General features: G+C 46.4%; 1 protein-coding gene across 2 annotated transcripts in view; it reads right to left on the bottom strand.

The window, feature by feature from the left end:
- TMEM65 (transmembrane protein 65) overlaps positions 1–16,599 on the bottom strand; it is a 188,875-nt gene extending 172,276 nt beyond the window's left edge. Inside the window, exon 1 of one of the 2 annotated variants that reach the window (XM_069220716.1) lies at positions 15,820–16,599. In XM_069220716.1, coding sequence (XP_069076817.1) covers positions 15,820–16,042 — 223 coding nt within the window. In that variant the 5' untranslated portion in view covers positions 16,043–16,599. The remainder of the gene's footprint in view (positions 1–15,819) is intronic. The other variant, XM_069220717.1, reaches the window with a different exon arrangement.
- Between the last annotated feature and the right edge of the window lie 353 nt (positions 16,600–16,952).

The following is a 16,952-nucleotide window of genomic DNA, read 5'->3' on the forward strand; positions in this document are numbered from 1 at the left end:
GCAGAAATTACTTTTGGTTTTAATTCAAATGGGGGGGATGTTTTGACATCCAAGGCCATAACAAGATTTCAATATGTTCACAGAAGGATCCAGGCACCAATAAACTCAACTAGAAATCAATAAGCTGTTGAAGGAATAGTACAGACCTTTACATAAGGACAGCATCATCTGCATATAAATGAACCGGTAGTGGCAGAGGACCCACCTGAAGGGAATCACCTGTGCTCTAATCAAAGCTGCCTCTAGACAGTTGATGTAGATGGTGGATAACAAGGGGGCCAGTAGACATCCATGTCTAACTCCTCGAGAGATGGGGGATTGTTTGGTGCGGGAGCCATCCTCCCTGAAGAGAGACTAGGGATGGCTCAACACCTAAGGACAGCAACAATGACAACAGCTTTGAAGAATTCACCCAATCAAAAGCTGATGAGAGATCAATGAAACCCAAGAAAAGGGTGACTCCTTAGGCCACTGTGTATTTGTGAATCAAAAGGTGCAAATTCAAGCATTAGTCAAGGGTCCCCAGAACAGGCCTAAAACCATACTGAGAGTCAATGATGATGTTGTACTCTTCAGCCCACCTAAACATCCTTTTTAGGCCCACCAGACCCAAAATCTTGACAGTGATATCAAAAAGCAATATGGGCCTATAGCATTTTGGGTCCGCCCGGTCACCCTTTTTCAGGCCGAGCACAGGAGCGAGCGAGCACTGCTTTACCGACGTGTTGGTATGTATCTGGGCTTTTAGCCACACCCACCGCATGCCCATAACTATCACTTGTTCAAGGGCTTGCCTTTCAAAAATCCTTTGATATCATTGGTAAATGAGTTACGTTTAATCCCTCCTTGGGCAGTCTTGTCCCGCCATGAGGACTAACCGTGTTACATGGATAATTGCACTTTTGCCGATAACTTTGACTGCAAGCGAACTTCTTTTTCCTTTTGCATCTCTCCTTCGTGCTCACTCTCACAGCGGCTGTGGCGCTTTGAATCAGCTTCGCTAGACCAACTGCTTTACTTTTTTTTTTTCAGTTTGTGTGGCAAGAAAAGTTCAGTTAGGAATTAACAACACTAATAGCTCTAGCCCGTTTTTTTTCCAGTTTCAGCACTGTGTAGGAAAGATATACCGAGCTCAAGAAAGGGACCCTTCGGCGAGGGGGCAGCAGGGAACTGGCAACAAACTTTTAGATGTGCCATTTCTTTTCCTTTTCAAAACCAGCCACTTGATTTATGTTCATGTCCTGGTAGTGTCCTCTTAAAACTTCCTGTGTCTAGCTCACTGGCATTTTCCTCGAGATGTAAGATGGTGTGTATGTAATTAGTATTATTTTTATTTGCTAATATGCGTGCTTTTTCTTACGAGGAACGCAGAGGACAGTTCTTTCCCTGATGATGTAACGTCACAATGGGTTTTGCTCGTGACACTTCTTGAAATGCAGTCCTGGCACGTAGTTGTCAATGAAGGAACATTCTTGCGAGGTTTAGACTGTGCTTCTAGGGTGAGGTTTGTTTGTGTATAATAAATCACTGTTTGTGTGAATGAGATAAACTGGTGACTTTTCTGACCATGCCACAGCATGCAGTCCGCGTATGAGCGGCACACACGCAACAGTATTTGTCCCTTCTAATCCAGGGGCCTCCATGGAGGCATGGAAGATGCCAGCGGGACTCCCCCCTTTCTCTGTGGGCCTTCTATGACTTCCTGACAGCTGCCCATCTGACATTCTCTGGAAAACCATTGAGCGGAATGGCTCCCTTCTGCTTCCTGTTTGTTCCATTCTCTGGGGCATATGTGCAGGCAAACAGCCTCTTAAAGGGGAGGCCGGAGGCTGCACAGCCAAGCAACAGGCACGTCATAGGGCTGTTTGCGCATCCACAGTACACCAGAGAGGTGTCTGTGAGTAGGCACATCACAGAGGGATGTGTGGGTAAACACACCACACAGCGATATGTGAGAGCAGGTGTGATGCGCAGAGGCATGTGACCAAACACGACACATTTAAAGTGAGCAAACACACCATAAACACATCACCCAGACACCATACACATGTGTATGTGAGCAGTCACACATCATATGGGAACACAACCGGGTCTATCAGATGTAGGTACGACAATGTGCAAATCACACAATAGTATCTGTCAGACGTTGCACCAGAGTGTGTGTGTGTGTGTGTGTGTGTGTGTGTGTGTGTGTGTGTGTGTGTTTAAATAGGGCCCCGTTAATGTTTTGAGCCCCCCGACGACTAACCCCCCCCCCCCCCCAACCTTCACAGGGGCAGCAGGGGCCTGTTACACCCTTAGTGCCTAGGTTACTTGTGGGATGTCTTTGTCAGCATGTCTGATTTTTTGCCTTCTGTGTCTCTATCATGCTTTTTATTTCCCAAACTGCAGTGTTGCTTTTTAGGTCGAGTGCGCAATGGCTCTGACGTGTTGTAATCCATCTGTGGGCGTTTAACCATGCCCACAGAACGCCCATCACTATCACTCGTTCATGGGCTTGCCTTTCACAAATCCTTTGCTTTATGTTTGTCCCTCCTTGGGGCAGTTTTGTTACCGCCTTGGCAATCAACCCTGTTACATGGATAACTGCATTTTTGCAAATAAGTTTGCCTGCAAGCGAACTTTTTTCCTTTTTGTGTCTCTCCTTTGCGCTCGTGCTCATGGTGGCCATGGCGCTTTGAATCGGCTTGCTTATATCCAATGCTTTACTTTTCATTTTCAATTTATGTGGCAAGAAAAGTCCAGTTAGGAATTTACAATGCTAATAGCTCTTTTTAATTAAATTTGCAGTTTCCCACGATTCCTCCATTGATGCTCCAGCCTTGGTACCGCAGACTTGAATTTTATCTTGTGTTCCTTCTGACAAAGGAAATGTGTGGGCAGAGGACACCACAGCTAGTTAAACTGTTTTTTACCAGTGTTGTGACAAGTAGTATGCCTACACAGAGCTCTGTGCTGTCCTAATATTACTTACTTATAAGGGCTGGCACAGTAAGGAATTCTACTCATTCCTAATGCCATTCTAACCCAGTTTGAGATGCAAACAGGGGTATGCACCCAATATGGGACCACAAATATTGCATTTCGTTCCTTACACACATTTAATCAAGACATTTGATTAGAAAATATCTTCTAATTTCACAAAAAGAAATGCTAATGATCCATAAAGGAGATTTAGGCCAATGCCAGTGGGAAGAAAGACAAGGTTCAGGGCAGAGAAGGTCAGCTTTTATAAGAAATTCATCCATAGGCATCCAGTCAAATCCCAGGAGGTTTACATTTTCAAAGCTGAATACTTCAAGCTGTTGCTTGTAAAAGCATAATGTGAATCAGCAAGTGCTTTGTTACTGACACGCTCCTCTTCCCAAGTATGAAATCCTGATACTTCAGGAAATGTCTTGAAAACACAGTATTGCTATGTCGGCCACAGCTTAGGGGTTTCTAATTGTAGGCAGTACCAGGCCACATTCTGAGGGCTAAATTAGAGTTGGGTGCAGAAATCAAAGGAATTACTGTAGACACAACTTATCCGCTTGTTTTTTGGTATCAGTTTGATTTTTGTGCCAGTATCCAACATTTTTACCATGCAAGGGGGTAGAACTCCAACAAAATTCTTTACAACTATTTTCACACAGTATTTCCCTTGCCACATTATTTTCCTAGCAGTTTGCACATGCAAGCAAAAAAAAAAAAAAACACAAACACCACAGGTCTGCGAACCATTTGAGTAATTTTACACTTTTTGATGTTACTACCATAGCCAGTAAATACTGGTACAGTAGGGTGCGGCATTAAGCAGGTGTAGTCTTTCTTTGCACAACATGCTCTGTCTAGATCATCTCTGGAGCCCCCATACTAAGTTAGTGGAGACCCCAAAATAATAACCCCTCCTACTATTCAGTGTCTTTTTGAGCTCTCTCATGGCTGGAACTTTTGTTTTACAGCTGGGAGTAGTTTGTGTTTTAAGGGCCTTGCTTGTAATTATTTTCTAGTAGAGCTGCTAGCCCTGAAGATGTGTAATGTACTATGTTCTCTAGGAGCTAAATACATGGTTGCGCTGCATTACTTTCTGCCATTCCGTTTTATGTGGTTATGTCCTCTATGGGCTGTTTTGAGCATTGCAGTCTAATGACTAAAGTTTATTTCTGATAAAGGTTTTTATTGGGTTTACATGATGATTTGTTTTATGAATCTCTCCTTATTGCAATTATGACCATGATTCAGGTCAACTTAACATCCTTATCACACTATGACTGTTTGAACACTCTGGATATGTTTGGGTAACCCTACTAGTCTATTTCTCTCATGTGGCTGTCTTGTGTCATTTTCTTTTTTTAGAATTGTGTTAGCCAGCAACTCTGATAGTGGGGTGGTGAAAGTGGTATTCTGTTGGAATTAGCATGACACATTTAAATTAGGATGCTAAATGACAACATTTTCATTTTTTGCTGCAGATAAAGGAAGAATATAATTTGAAGTGCTTAAGTTATTAGGAGGGCTACTGGAATTATGTGGCAGAAAATACCAAATTATGAAGCAAAATTGGCCAATTTATGTGGCAAGGAAAGTCCAGTTATCAATTTACAACGCCAATAGCTCCAACTCATGTGAGACCTATCGGACTGCAAATGCTTGTAACATACTGGCACAATGACTGAGACCAAGAACTTTGATGGCCAACTGACAGCACATTTAAGATGTTCATCAAGATAGGTCAATCAATCAATCAATCAATCAATCAAGGATTTGTAAAGCGTGATACTCACCCGGAGGGTCTCAAGGTCTTGAGTTGCTTCCTGAAGGAGAGGTGGTCTTGGGTCAGACGGAGGTGGATGGCGAGGGAGTTCCAAGTCTTGGCTGCCAGGTAGGAGAAGGATCTTCCTCCCATGGTGGCTTTTCTAATGCGTGGAACGGCGGCGAGGGCGTGGCTGGTCAATCGTAGCTGGCGGGTGGGAGTGTAGAAGGTCAGGCGGTTGTTGAGGTACCTGGGGCCCAGGTCATGGAGGGCCTTGTGTGCGTGGGTGAGGAGGCGGAACGTGATTCTCTTGCTGACGGGGAGCCAGTGCAGGTCTCTCAGGTGTCCGGAGATGTGGCTGTGTCGGGGGATGTCGAGGATGAGGCGTGCGGAGGCGTTCTGGATGCTTTGGAGTCTTTTCTGTAGTTTGGTCGTGGTTCCGGTGTAGAGGGTGTTTCCATAGTCCAGTCGGCTGGTGACGAGTGCCTGGGTGACCGTTTTCCTGGTTTCGGTGGGGATCCATCGGAAGATCTTTCGGAGCATGCGTAGGATGTTGAAGCATGATGATGAGACGACGTTGACTTGTCTGGTCATCGAGAGGGAGGAGTCCAGGATGAAGCCCAGGTTGCGTGCGTGGTCCGATTGTTTGGGTGCGCATCCCAGGGCAGGGGGCCACCAGGAGTCGTCCCAGGCGGAGGGTGATGATCCAAGGATGAGGACTTCCGTCTTGTCTGAGTTCAGTTTCAGGTGGCTGTTCAACATCCACTCGGCTACGTCTTTCATCCCTTCGTGCAGGTTGGTTCTGGCGGTGGCTGGGTCGTTGGTGAGGGAGAGGATCAGCTGGGTGTCATCGGCGTAGGAGAGGATGTTGAGGTTGTGTTGGCGTGCGATGGCTGCGAGGGGGCTCATGTAGACGTTGAAGAGGGTGGGGCCGAGTGACGATCCTTGTGGTACGCCGCAGATGACTTCGGTGGCCTCTGATCTGAACGGGGGGAGGCGGACTCTCTGGGTTCTTCCGGCGGGGAACAAGGTGATCCACTCTAGTGCCTTCTCTTGGATTCCGATGTTGCTGAGGCGCTGCACTAGGGTGTGGTGGCAGACAGTATCGAACGCTGCAGAGAGGTCCAGGAGGATGAGTGCCGCTGTTTCCCCGTTGTCGAGCAGGGCTCGGATGTCGTCAGTGGCTGCAATGAGGGCGGTCTCGGTGCTGTGGTTGGCTCGGAAGCCGGACTGCGAGTGGTCGAGGGATCCGTTGGTCTCGAGGAAGGTGGCAAGCTGTCTGTTGACGGTCTTCTCAATGACTTTGGCAGGAAACGGGAGGAGCGAGAGGGGCGGTAGTTCTTGAGGTCGGTAGGGTCTGCTGAGGGTTTCTTCAGGAGGGCGCTGAGTTCGGCATGCTTCCAGCTCTCCGGGAAGGTGGCGGTGTTGAAGGAGCAGTTGATGATGTCCCGGAGGTGGGGTGCGATGACGGAGTCGGCTTTGTTGAAGACGTGGTGGGGGCATGGGTCGGTTGGTGATCCGGAGTGGATGGTGTTCATCGTATGGATAGTGTCTTCGGTGCTGACCGGGGTCCAGGCGCGGAGGGTGGTGTTGGGGGGCGTCGGTTTGGGGGTTGGGTGCGTGGTCTGTGCGCCAAAGCTGTTGTGTATGTCGGCTATCTTGCGGTGAAAGAACGAGGCGAGTGAGTCGCAGAGGTCTTGTGAGGGAGTGATGTCGTTGTTTCCGGCGCTGGGGTTGGAGAGCTCTTTAACTATGTTGAAGAGTTCCTTGCTGTTGTGTGCGTTGTTGTCTAGTCGTTCTTTAAATGCTGTCTTCTTGGTGGTGTGGATCAGCTGGTGGTGTTTGCGGGAGGCGTGCTTGAGGGCGGTCATGTTGTCTGTAGTCGGGTTTTTTCACCAGGCTTTCTCGAGGGTGCGGCAGTTCTTCTTAGAGTTCTTGAGGTCGATGTTGAACCAGGAGGCTTTCTTGCTGTTGGGCTTGATGGGATGGGTTTTCAGCGGTGCGAGGTTGTCGGCGCAGTTGGTGATCCATTGTGTGAGGTTGTTGGCTGCATGGTTGGGGTCCGCTGAGCTGGCGGGAGGGTTCTGGTTCAGTGATGTGGAGAGCTGGTTGGTGGTGATCTTGTTCCAGCTCCTGCGGGGAGCCTGGTGTGGGTGGTGGGGAGTCGTGGTTCTTCTGAAGCTGAAGTGGACGCAGCTGTGGTCTGTCCAGTGGAGTCCGGTGGAGTGGCTGAAGGAGATGTACTTGCTGGAGGAGAAGACTGGGTCAAGCGTGTGTCCGGCGTAGTGGGTGGGGGTGTTCACCAGTTGCTTGAGTCCGAGGTTGGCGAGGTTGTCCAGCAGGGTGGTGGTGTTGTTGTCGTTGTTGTTCTCCAGGTGGAAGTTGAGGTCCCCTAGGAGGATGTAGTCAGCGGAGGGGAGGGCGTGTGGGCTGATGAAGTCTGCGATGTCTTCGCTGAATTGTGTGCGGGGTCCTGGGGGTCTGTAGATGAGGGTGCCTCTGAGTGTAGTCTTGGGGTCGGTGTGTATCTGGAAGTGAAGGTGTTCGGCGGCTGTGAGGGTGTCGTCGGTGTTGGTCGTGATGCGGATGGTGTTCTTGTGGACGATGGCGATGCCTCCTCCTGTCTGGTTGGCGCGGTCCCTCCGGGTGATCTTGTATCCGTCCGGGATGGCGATGGCGATGTCGGGCGCTGAGGAGGCGTTCATCCAGGTTTCTGTGAGGAAGTCGACGTCTGGAGATGTGGTGTCGAGCAGGTTCCAGAGTTCCACGGCATGTCTGTGGATGGAGCGGGTGTTGAGCAGGATGCACTTCAGGTGGTTGCTGCTGGTGCTTGGTTTGGCGGGTGCGGTGCGGGTATGGATGCAGGAGAACTTGCAGGATTGGCAGGTGAAGGGTCCGTGGGTGCGTCTTGGGGTGGCACGGCAGCACCCGGGGGTCCGGCCGGTGTTGAGTGCGAGGAGGGTGGCGGCGCTGTAGGTCTTGCGGGTGGGCTGGCCTCTGCGAGGGCCAGGGGGTCTGGCGCTGGGCGCGGGCCAGGCGCGGACGGACGCAGACGGGCTTGCCTTAGGCGCGCCTTCGGCGCGGCCGCTGCGCGGCCTCCATATGAGTGGGAGAGGGAGAGTAAATACTGGTACAGTATTTCCCTTGCCACATTATTTTCCTAGCAGTTTGCACATGCAAGCAAAAAAAAGAAAAAAAACACAAACACCACAGGTCTGCGAACCATTTGAGTAATTTTACACTTTTTGATGTTACTACCATAGCCAGTAAATACTGGTACAGTAGGGTGCGGCATTAAGCAGGTGTAGTCTTTCTTTGCACAACATGCTCTGTCTAGATCATCTCTGGAGCCCCCATACTAAGTTAGTGGAGACCCCAAAATAATAACCCCTCCTACTATTCAGTGTCTTTTTGAGCTCTCTCATGGCTGGAACTTTTGTTTTACAGCTGGGAGTAGTTTGTGTTTTAAGGGCCTTGCTTGTAATTATTTTCTAGTAGAGCTGCTAGCCCTGAAGATGTGTAATGTACTATGTTCTCTAGGAGCTAAATACATGGTTGCGCTGCATTACTTTCTGCCATTCCGTTTTATGTGGTTATGTCCTCTATGGGCTGTTTTGAGCATTGCAGTCTAATGACAAAAGTTTATTTCTGATAAAGGTTTTTATTGGGTTTACATGATGATTTGTTTTATGAATCTTTCCTTATTGCAATTATGACCATGATTCAGGTCAACTTAACATCCTTATCACACTATGACTGTTTGAACACTCTGGATATGTTTGGGTAACCCTACTAGTCTATTTCTCTCATGTGGCTGTCTTGTGTCATTTTCTTTTTTTAGAATTGTGTTAGCCAGCAACTCTGATAGTGGGGTGGTGAAAGTGGTATTCTGTTGGAATTAGCATGACACATTTAAATTAGGATGCTAAATGACAACATTTTCATTTTTTGCTGCAGATAAAGGAAGAATATAATTTGAAGTGCTTTAGTTATTAGGAGGGCTACTGGAATTATGTGGCAGGAAAAGACCAAATTATGAGGCAAAATTGGCCAATTTATGTGGCAAGGAAAGTCCAGTTATCAATTTACAACGCCAATAGCTCCAACTCATGTGAGACCTATCGGACTGCAAATGCTTGTAACATACTGGCACAATGACTGAGACCAAGAACTTTGATGGCCAACTGACAGCACATTTAAGATGTTCATCAAGATAGGTGCCCAGATGTCTATGTCACTCCTGAAAAGGTGGTCTGGAATGCTGTCTGGGTCACGGGCCTTATTACAGGCTAGATGTCTAATAGCACATATAACTTAAGAGATAGAAAAGGAAAGGCAAGGGGAGCTCATAACCTTAGTACATGTTTTTGAGTAGCTGACTTCACCCTATCCTCAAAGGAATAAGTTATCATACTATTTATGTTCAGGTATCACAGTGAACAAAGTAGGAGTGGGTTCATCAGCTAAAAAAGGGTGATTTAGTACTCTCCAGAAGGCTGCACAATTATTAGAGTCACTAGTGTGAACTAGGTGATCCCAGGTATCAGCCTTAAGGGATTCCTTTCTCTCCTTTAAGACCTTCTTATATGGGTTCTTAGGCCCTGGATCTCCCCCCTCGTTGCTTGGACATTTAAGGGCAGTCTTTAAGATACAATGGGCTTCAAAGCATGCCTCATAAACCACTGAGGTCTACACAAGACAGAAGAACCTCAGCTAGTGAGGGCAAGTCTCATCCCTGTGCAGAGTGCAGAAAAAGCAGTTAGAACGTCTTAAAGGCAAAAGGTGAGGGTTAAGACAACCTTCTAACTCGGGTGCAACTGCCTAACCAAAATCCTGCAGAATTCCTACGGAATTATATAGGACCACCCCAGGCGTCTGCACTGAGCCAAAGGGATCAGGTGTTGCAGAGGAGAGGCCGATGATGGGAGACACTGGCACTGATTTTTTAAGGCTAACACCAGGGGGTCATAATCACTGCATCCAGGTCATATGGTCTGGTAATCCACCAAATAACCGGTGAGTGACAGAATAATCAGATGTGGTCCACAATTGATTCTTCCCCTCTTCCTAAATAAGTGGGAGCTACCTGGGTGCCAGATTTAACCAGGTTCTGGGAATGTTTCAGTAAATTCAACTGATCCGCTTGGGAAGAATGTTCAAAATGAGACAACTGTGACCCAGCTCCGTCCAAGAGACCATGGAAAACAAAACAGGGTCCTCTACGGGGATGGATGTTAAGATCACCCATGACCACAATTAACTTAACCAACACCCAAGGAGGGTGAAGAGTTTTTAAAACTTCTCTAAAATAGTGCCCATATTGGAAATTACATCAGAGTGGGAAAGTGACCGTTGGGATTGTAGGTATTCACAATTAACATCAAGGATTTGTCTAAAAAAGAAGTAGGACCGCCCCTACATATGGACAGTCTGTCTACACCTCAGCCACGGCACAATTTAATGTTAAAAAGATTAAAATACACATCCCAGGCTTGGCTCGCACAAAGCGAGGCGGTATCGCTGGCCAGAAAAGAAACAAATGGGGCAAAGCCATGCAAGAAAGGGGTGGTTTTAAGGACCAGATTTCCTGGAAGGCCAATATATGGAAAGATTTGATCAAATCTAGCCAATTTCGATCCCTAATCTTAGCTTCTAACCCAGCTATGTTCTATGAGAAGAACCCCAGCTGATCACTGGCATGAGGCGCTGTAGAATGGCCCACAGCATCCTCACCAGTCTTTGCCATGCTGTCCCCAGCTGTAAGGTAGCCCTAATAATTACCCTTTGGGAGCCTGACATCTTGGGGATGAAAGGTGAGCCAGAGTTAAACAGTAATGGTATATGGTAGTTTGTATGGAGGCTGGACTAGAGGAGGTATTGTTTCAGTAAAGGGCCTGGATCCTTGCAAAGTTACAGTTGATATAGTGGAGGCAGGCCATTAGAGACATAGCCGCTCTAGTGTTGACAGCCATGGCTTAAAATAAACTGACAGTATTATTCCTGAACAGTGGAGTCCTAAGGTTACAATGAGGAGACGTAAATAAAAAACATTTACTCTGAAAATGAACCAATGTTGCACACAAATGCACCTCAAGACCCCCGAGCCACAGACATGTACTTGCACTCAAAAAACGTTTTATGTATTTTAGCATCGATGCAAAACATTTATTTTGTTAGGCAGTCTCAATAAAATGTAAAATAAATGTAATCATTAAAGCCATGTAATTTATTTAAGCAGCAGGTGGGACACTGTGGATTCTTTATAGGCCAAGTGGAATGCAATACCATTTTGCCCATTAGATACATGGGAAAAAAATCCATGCAGCTGAAGATACATAATACATTTAGAAAAATGTCAGTGGATATGTTGCATTACCAGATTATTTTAATAAACTGTAGACAAGGTGGCCTATTATTACTAGTGTGCCGATTTGTGGTGCAGGATACCATAGTGTTGGAATCCCTGATTCAAGCATGCATCCTTGCATCACAAACCAGCGTTTATTAGTTTTCTCCTCGAAATGGAGAAGAAAAGCATGGACCCAGAGAAACTTGGTCCTTTTTCCACGCAGTCAGAACTGCTCGCGGCAGGATGCCACCCAATTATTACTCCAGGAGAAAAGTTTTCATTTGTAATCATGACCTCCGGCTTTTAAGTCAATCAGAAACTGTCCTGTTAAATGCACCCCTTGACTGCATTTAAGAAATAAAAAAATGACATTTAGAGTTAAGAGAAGCCCTAAAATACCCATCGGTAGGATTGATCTTGCCTACAAGAACTATGGCTTTCAACTAACTTCTTTAGCTGCTGTGCTGAAAAATGCACCATTTGAAGCGATCATTTCGAACTTTTTCCTCCGATGCCCGTTCTTTGAATTCACTACGGAATTGTACCTAATCACTGTCAAAGTTCATAAAACATTACTGAACATTTAGTGATATATATATTTTTTTTACCAAGTATGGCCACTATTTTGGTTTAACTGCAAACTTAAAAAGTGCTGAACAGCAAAACGTTATGAAAAAACAACCACAATAGCAAGACGAGCTCAGCTACAGACATATCAAAGAACAAATTGAATAAGAAATAAGAGAGATACTTAAAGAACAGCGGACATAAAGTGGTATTTTTTCATCAACTTAACTTTTACAAAAAAAATGTGTAAGTTGTGCTATATATATATATTTCAAAACCGGAGGCTGCAGCAGGTTATTGAGCCATACTCGATAAGAGAGAAGCTAAAACGTACAAAATATAAACACCTGCTTAGTTTTCAAATACCAGTGGTGAGACTTTCTACCTCAGAGAGGCTGCAATGTCCTTATTTAACACTCTTGCACAACATCTTAAAGGGGCCCTCTGGTGAATGATCTCATGATAATAATACGTCTCAAATGCCATCAAAGACATCTCAGACTCAGATTCTGGAATACCTACGGAGACTCTTGGCGACCCGGGGCTGGGCAAAGAGAACCGTTTGTCGGATGGCTCTTTAGAGTTAAATGTTAAACCTAGTCTCCGATGTTGGAGAAATATAGAACATGGTAACGCTTCTCTGTTTTAATGACAACTCCGATGCGTGTTATTGCTCGAAATCATGAAGCAGCCCTGGCAAATGCTTTAATAGCAACGAACAGTAAAAATACAACCAAGCGAGTGAGCCTGATCGGCTCAAGATTTATCTCACTGAAAACACATCGTCCTAAAGGATCATGTGAGGACAGTGAATGTTGATTCAAGAAGTTCATGCTGCGTTTTATCAATCTACCCACTTCAGTTGCTGCTGAGGCAATCAGCACTGAAAAAACGAAGTATGAAGCTCCTACAGCATGCAACAACAACAAAAAAATAATAAAAGAAAAAAAGGTTTCTTTCAAATGCGAAGACATTGATACCTAGCCTGCTCCCTACTCAGCTTCCAAACTCTTCGTAGCAAAATCAGCTTTCTAATTTCAACCCTACGAAGCATTCACCCTCAAGTAGCAACCTCCATAGAGTTGGAACGCATCCTTAGTGTTTTGCCTCGCTTCCCACATTCAGACACCATCATTCCTTTGTGCCACTGAGCTCCCTCAGAGCAGCTGTGGCACTACAAACTCCTGATCACGTTACACATAATTACTATTGCCCCTCTACTTTTCTTCGACATCCAGTTGAGACTGTTGCTCTCCCGCATCTGTCCATGGTGATAATGCTCTTCAGCATGCCCCATCCAAGGGTCACTGCCATCTCTTAACATTTCCTTATGATGATGCCATCCTTCTGATTGCCCCACGGTACGGAGATCCTTTGGTCTTCGCCGGGGTGCTGATTCTCGTTCGCACAGCCCTGTGTCACTGACAACTTGGCACCTCTTTCTCTGCTGATGTTCTTCAGCATTCTCCTTATTGTTTCCACTCTCAAGCATCCATATTTGTTATCCCCCTTGTGGCTTGAAATCCTTCTAGCATCCTCTTCTGTTGCTGAAATGCCACAGAATTCACTTGTAGCAGTTATAATTTTGATCATCACCTGATTACGCTGCCCTCTCTTCAGCCTCTCTTTGTGGTTCTACTGTGCTTTACCAATGACAATTTCACAATCAGCACTCCTTCATAACGCTATCTCTATTCAGCATCTTTCCATAACACTGAAATTATTCAGCATCTTCAAGAGATCATTAGCATTACTACTTTAAATAGTTCTAACAGGGAGGCCTCGCTTGTGCTCAATTCCCACAGGGTCAGTAACAGTAGACACCAGCACCACGGGAACTGGGCGATCAGAAAGAAGACTGTAGATCCGCTGTGTTTCTCCTAGAGATTTCAAAAATCTCCAGGTGAAAGACAAAGATAAAATTAGGAATTATTAGGGGATCTGTGGTCTGATTCCCCAGTAACTCCTCACTTCTTAAAAGGACCCTCAGGTTTCCACTACACTCCAGTAAATCCCTCCTCTCAGAGTTGCTGATGCCTCCAGTATCAGAAACTTAAAGGGAGAAGTTACAAGGAGGATTTCAAGTGCATTTGGAATGAAAGCTCAAAGTGTTTTTTTTTTTACTACTGATCATCCGAAACTTGTTCTCTGGATGAGCTCAACCTGAATATCCTGCTTAAATGCTACTAAGAAACGGATGTGGAGAGGCTTTAAAAAGTTGCCTGTTAAGTCCCTCACGACTTAAATGAATAACCATCATCGACTGTCATCTTTTGGCTCTTAATCTGAAATAAGCAAGGGGGTGAAGCATATACTTCATGCTCTGGAGGCAGCAAGCACTGCAGCCTGTAGGGTGAAAAAAAATCTTTGGCTAGTCAGACGCATGATTAAGCATAAATGTGAGTTATTTTCCCTCTTTCAGTAACCATCACAGCAGTAGCCACCTTGATGGATGACATAAGCAAATGTATGGAAACCCAGATCCAAAGCCAGAGTATTAAGCAGACAGTTTTGACTAAAAAAAAAGTGGATCAGTGATCAATGCGACTTAAAACCCTTTGTCATTACACAGAACCATCATAAGCTTTGTATTGCTACCATTAAAATGAACTAAACTTGTTGAAAGCCAGTGCTGGATAGCCAAAGGGCACCGTTGTGGAGTGGAATTTGTATTCATGCGGATTTATCCTAAAGAAGATGTTGGTATCATTGGTGCACACAGAATATCAATGTCAAACTTGTCACAAAGGAAGAATTATGGGACTAGGCAATTAAACATGTATTGCTGAAACATCAGGGAGTGAAAAGAGCCACTGGCACTACATCTTGACTGTAAAAATGTGACATGTCTATTTTAGGTGGCTAGCTGTTGACTCACAAAAAAAAAAGCCAGAGATCCAGGTCTTCACTGGAAATCCTTGAGGAAGAAAGCAGCTCTCTACATATGACTGAATTCACTGGGCTCAACAAACCCCACAGAGACTCATCTGCATGACAGATCCCAAACATGCTATCTCCGAGTGGAGTCTTACTAAATCTAGAGATAATTCCATTACAATTGCCAGAAACAAGTTATGGGAGGGCCATTTTACCCTGAGGCATCAGGGTAACAGCCACATTTTTTTATTTGGGAATGTAAACTCAAGAATCATTATCAGTTCGATCGGTTGTTCAGACCTTTGGCTTTGAGGTGGTCAGGTTGGGGTGATTTGATTAAGAATAACACTAACTTTAATGGATTAGCTTGGTTGCAACTCTGTGTCTGAAGTATGGTTAAATCTTCATTGTATGTACTGAACATATATAGACTGAATTTGTTTGCCCTTTTTCTCCACTTTACGGAGTGATGATGTATTTTAATTTCAATGATTGATTAACATGGTCCTCGCTGCAAACGTCTCCAAACCTAACTGTATCAAGGCGTTGTAACCAGCTCTTTTAAACAAATTTGTCACACCACACAGACAGGCCAATGCTACCCACAAGCAAAGTACTGTTATGAGGTTAGGGTACCATTAGTTGTTAAATATAAAGGTTTTATTGTGTTTTCTTAAACTCTTTAGTGCGTTTTTCAAAGGGCAAATTTATAACTCGTCTTAAGGAACTAGTCCTTCTTTAGGGTTGCTAAAGGTTTACATGTTGGGTGAGCTGTTGGTTTGAACTGTTAAAATCAGATGTCAGTATCTAAAATATTAGACTTGTCCAACAACAGCTGTTTGATCTCTCAAATTACCTTTATTGGCAAATTAAGCTAGTGGTACAAAAGTTATGACGTAAAACAAATCAACGGAGCAGAACATGCAATATTATTTTCTTGTTTTCACAAAGGTGAACACTTCGGTAGACATGCTCCAAAATTCCAAGAGAAGCCGGACACAAACCAAAGTATTGCACAGAAGCGGTAGAATTTGCAAATTAATAATTAAATAAAGTCCTTGGAGAGGAGCCGTTAAACCTAACAGAACTACTCGCGCAATGACAGGTGCGTTCATTTCATACCAGTTTATTTGAATTTAAAAGACTACATTTTACAGATTAGACATACTCTGGTTATTTTCCCATTGATCGCCCTCCACATCAGTACCCTAAAACTGCCGCTCTCAGCACGAACCCTCATCGGTATTTACCGTGCCATCCTCACCCACAGGCTGCCCCCTGCAGTACCCACCTTGGGCGATAGCGATGGACTCGAAGCGGTGCAGCTCCCGCAGCAGGCAGCTCCGCTCGGTGGCGTGCAGGCTGTATATGAAGTCCCGGGCGCCCTGTGCGGTGTTCAGCGCCTCGATGGGCTCCTTCCGTGGGTGGGTACCCAGGGCTCTGCAAGTCCCGGGCCAGCACCAGAGCCGCAGCCGGAGAGGCCGCAAAGCAGTCCGGCCCAATAGAGGCAGCATTGGGGCAGCGAGGGGAGGAAAACTAGAGTAAGAGCAGGTCCAAGAGCCAAGGTCTAGGGCAGCAGCATCCGCCCTCTGAGCCGGGAAGATCCGCGGTGTGCTGGTCCCAGAAGGTTACAGACGCGTCCTGTGTGCGCTGGCCTCAAGGGGAGTGGGGACACACCGAGAGTGAAGGGGGTTCTGGCAGTCAGTGGAACTGGGGGCGAGGGGGCTCTGCTCTCCGGTCCAGGGCACGGGCTCCCAGGCTGGTGAATAGCCGCTACGGTGCGCCACGGAACAGTGGCAGAACTCCCGCTTGTTGGAGAGGGGCTACGGCTGATCCACAGGCTGGCTCTCGGTGCCTCCTTCGTGGTGGTCGCGCGGCCCCTGCGTGCCCTTGGGGGTCTCTCACCTGACGCTCTGCGCCCGGCGCCGCCGCCTGTCACTTTTGCACGTGCCCCGGGAGGGACGAAGGTCTCTTTGTGCGGAGGGGGAGGTGGGACGCGCACAGCTGACAGGAGACTCGGGACGGCAAACAGTGGGCGTCACCGGCTGCCCTGGGTGCGTCTTCTCACCCCTCCTGCAGTTGGGGCGGTCCGGGAGTGACGTCATCGCGCTTGCGCGGCAGGTGCTTCACCAGCTCAGCGTGGTTTATCTGACAGTTGCACAGCAGCGGGACGTGTAGTACAGTAGGGCAGCGGCAGGAGCAGAGCTTCTGAGGCTTTCTCACTGCTCTTTATGATTTTGCTTCATTGTCCGAGAAGCAAAGAAACGGCAGAGTTCTCCGGCGGCGGGAGGACCGTGTAAGAGGAGGGAGTGTTACGGTCTGCGTTTTCAGAGCTGCCACCGCCTCGTACATCGTAGTGGAAGCGTACGCACTGAAAACGTAATCGTCAGGAAACACAGCGCTTGAACCAATTAACGTATGCAT

Source organism: Pleurodeles waltl, chromosome 2_2 (genome assembly GCF_031143425.1).
Source record: "Pleurodeles waltl isolate 20211129_DDA chromosome 2_2, aPleWal1.hap1.20221129, whole genome shotgun sequence".
NCBI lineage: Eukaryota > Metazoa > Chordata > Amphibia > Caudata > Salamandridae > Pleurodeles > Pleurodeles waltl.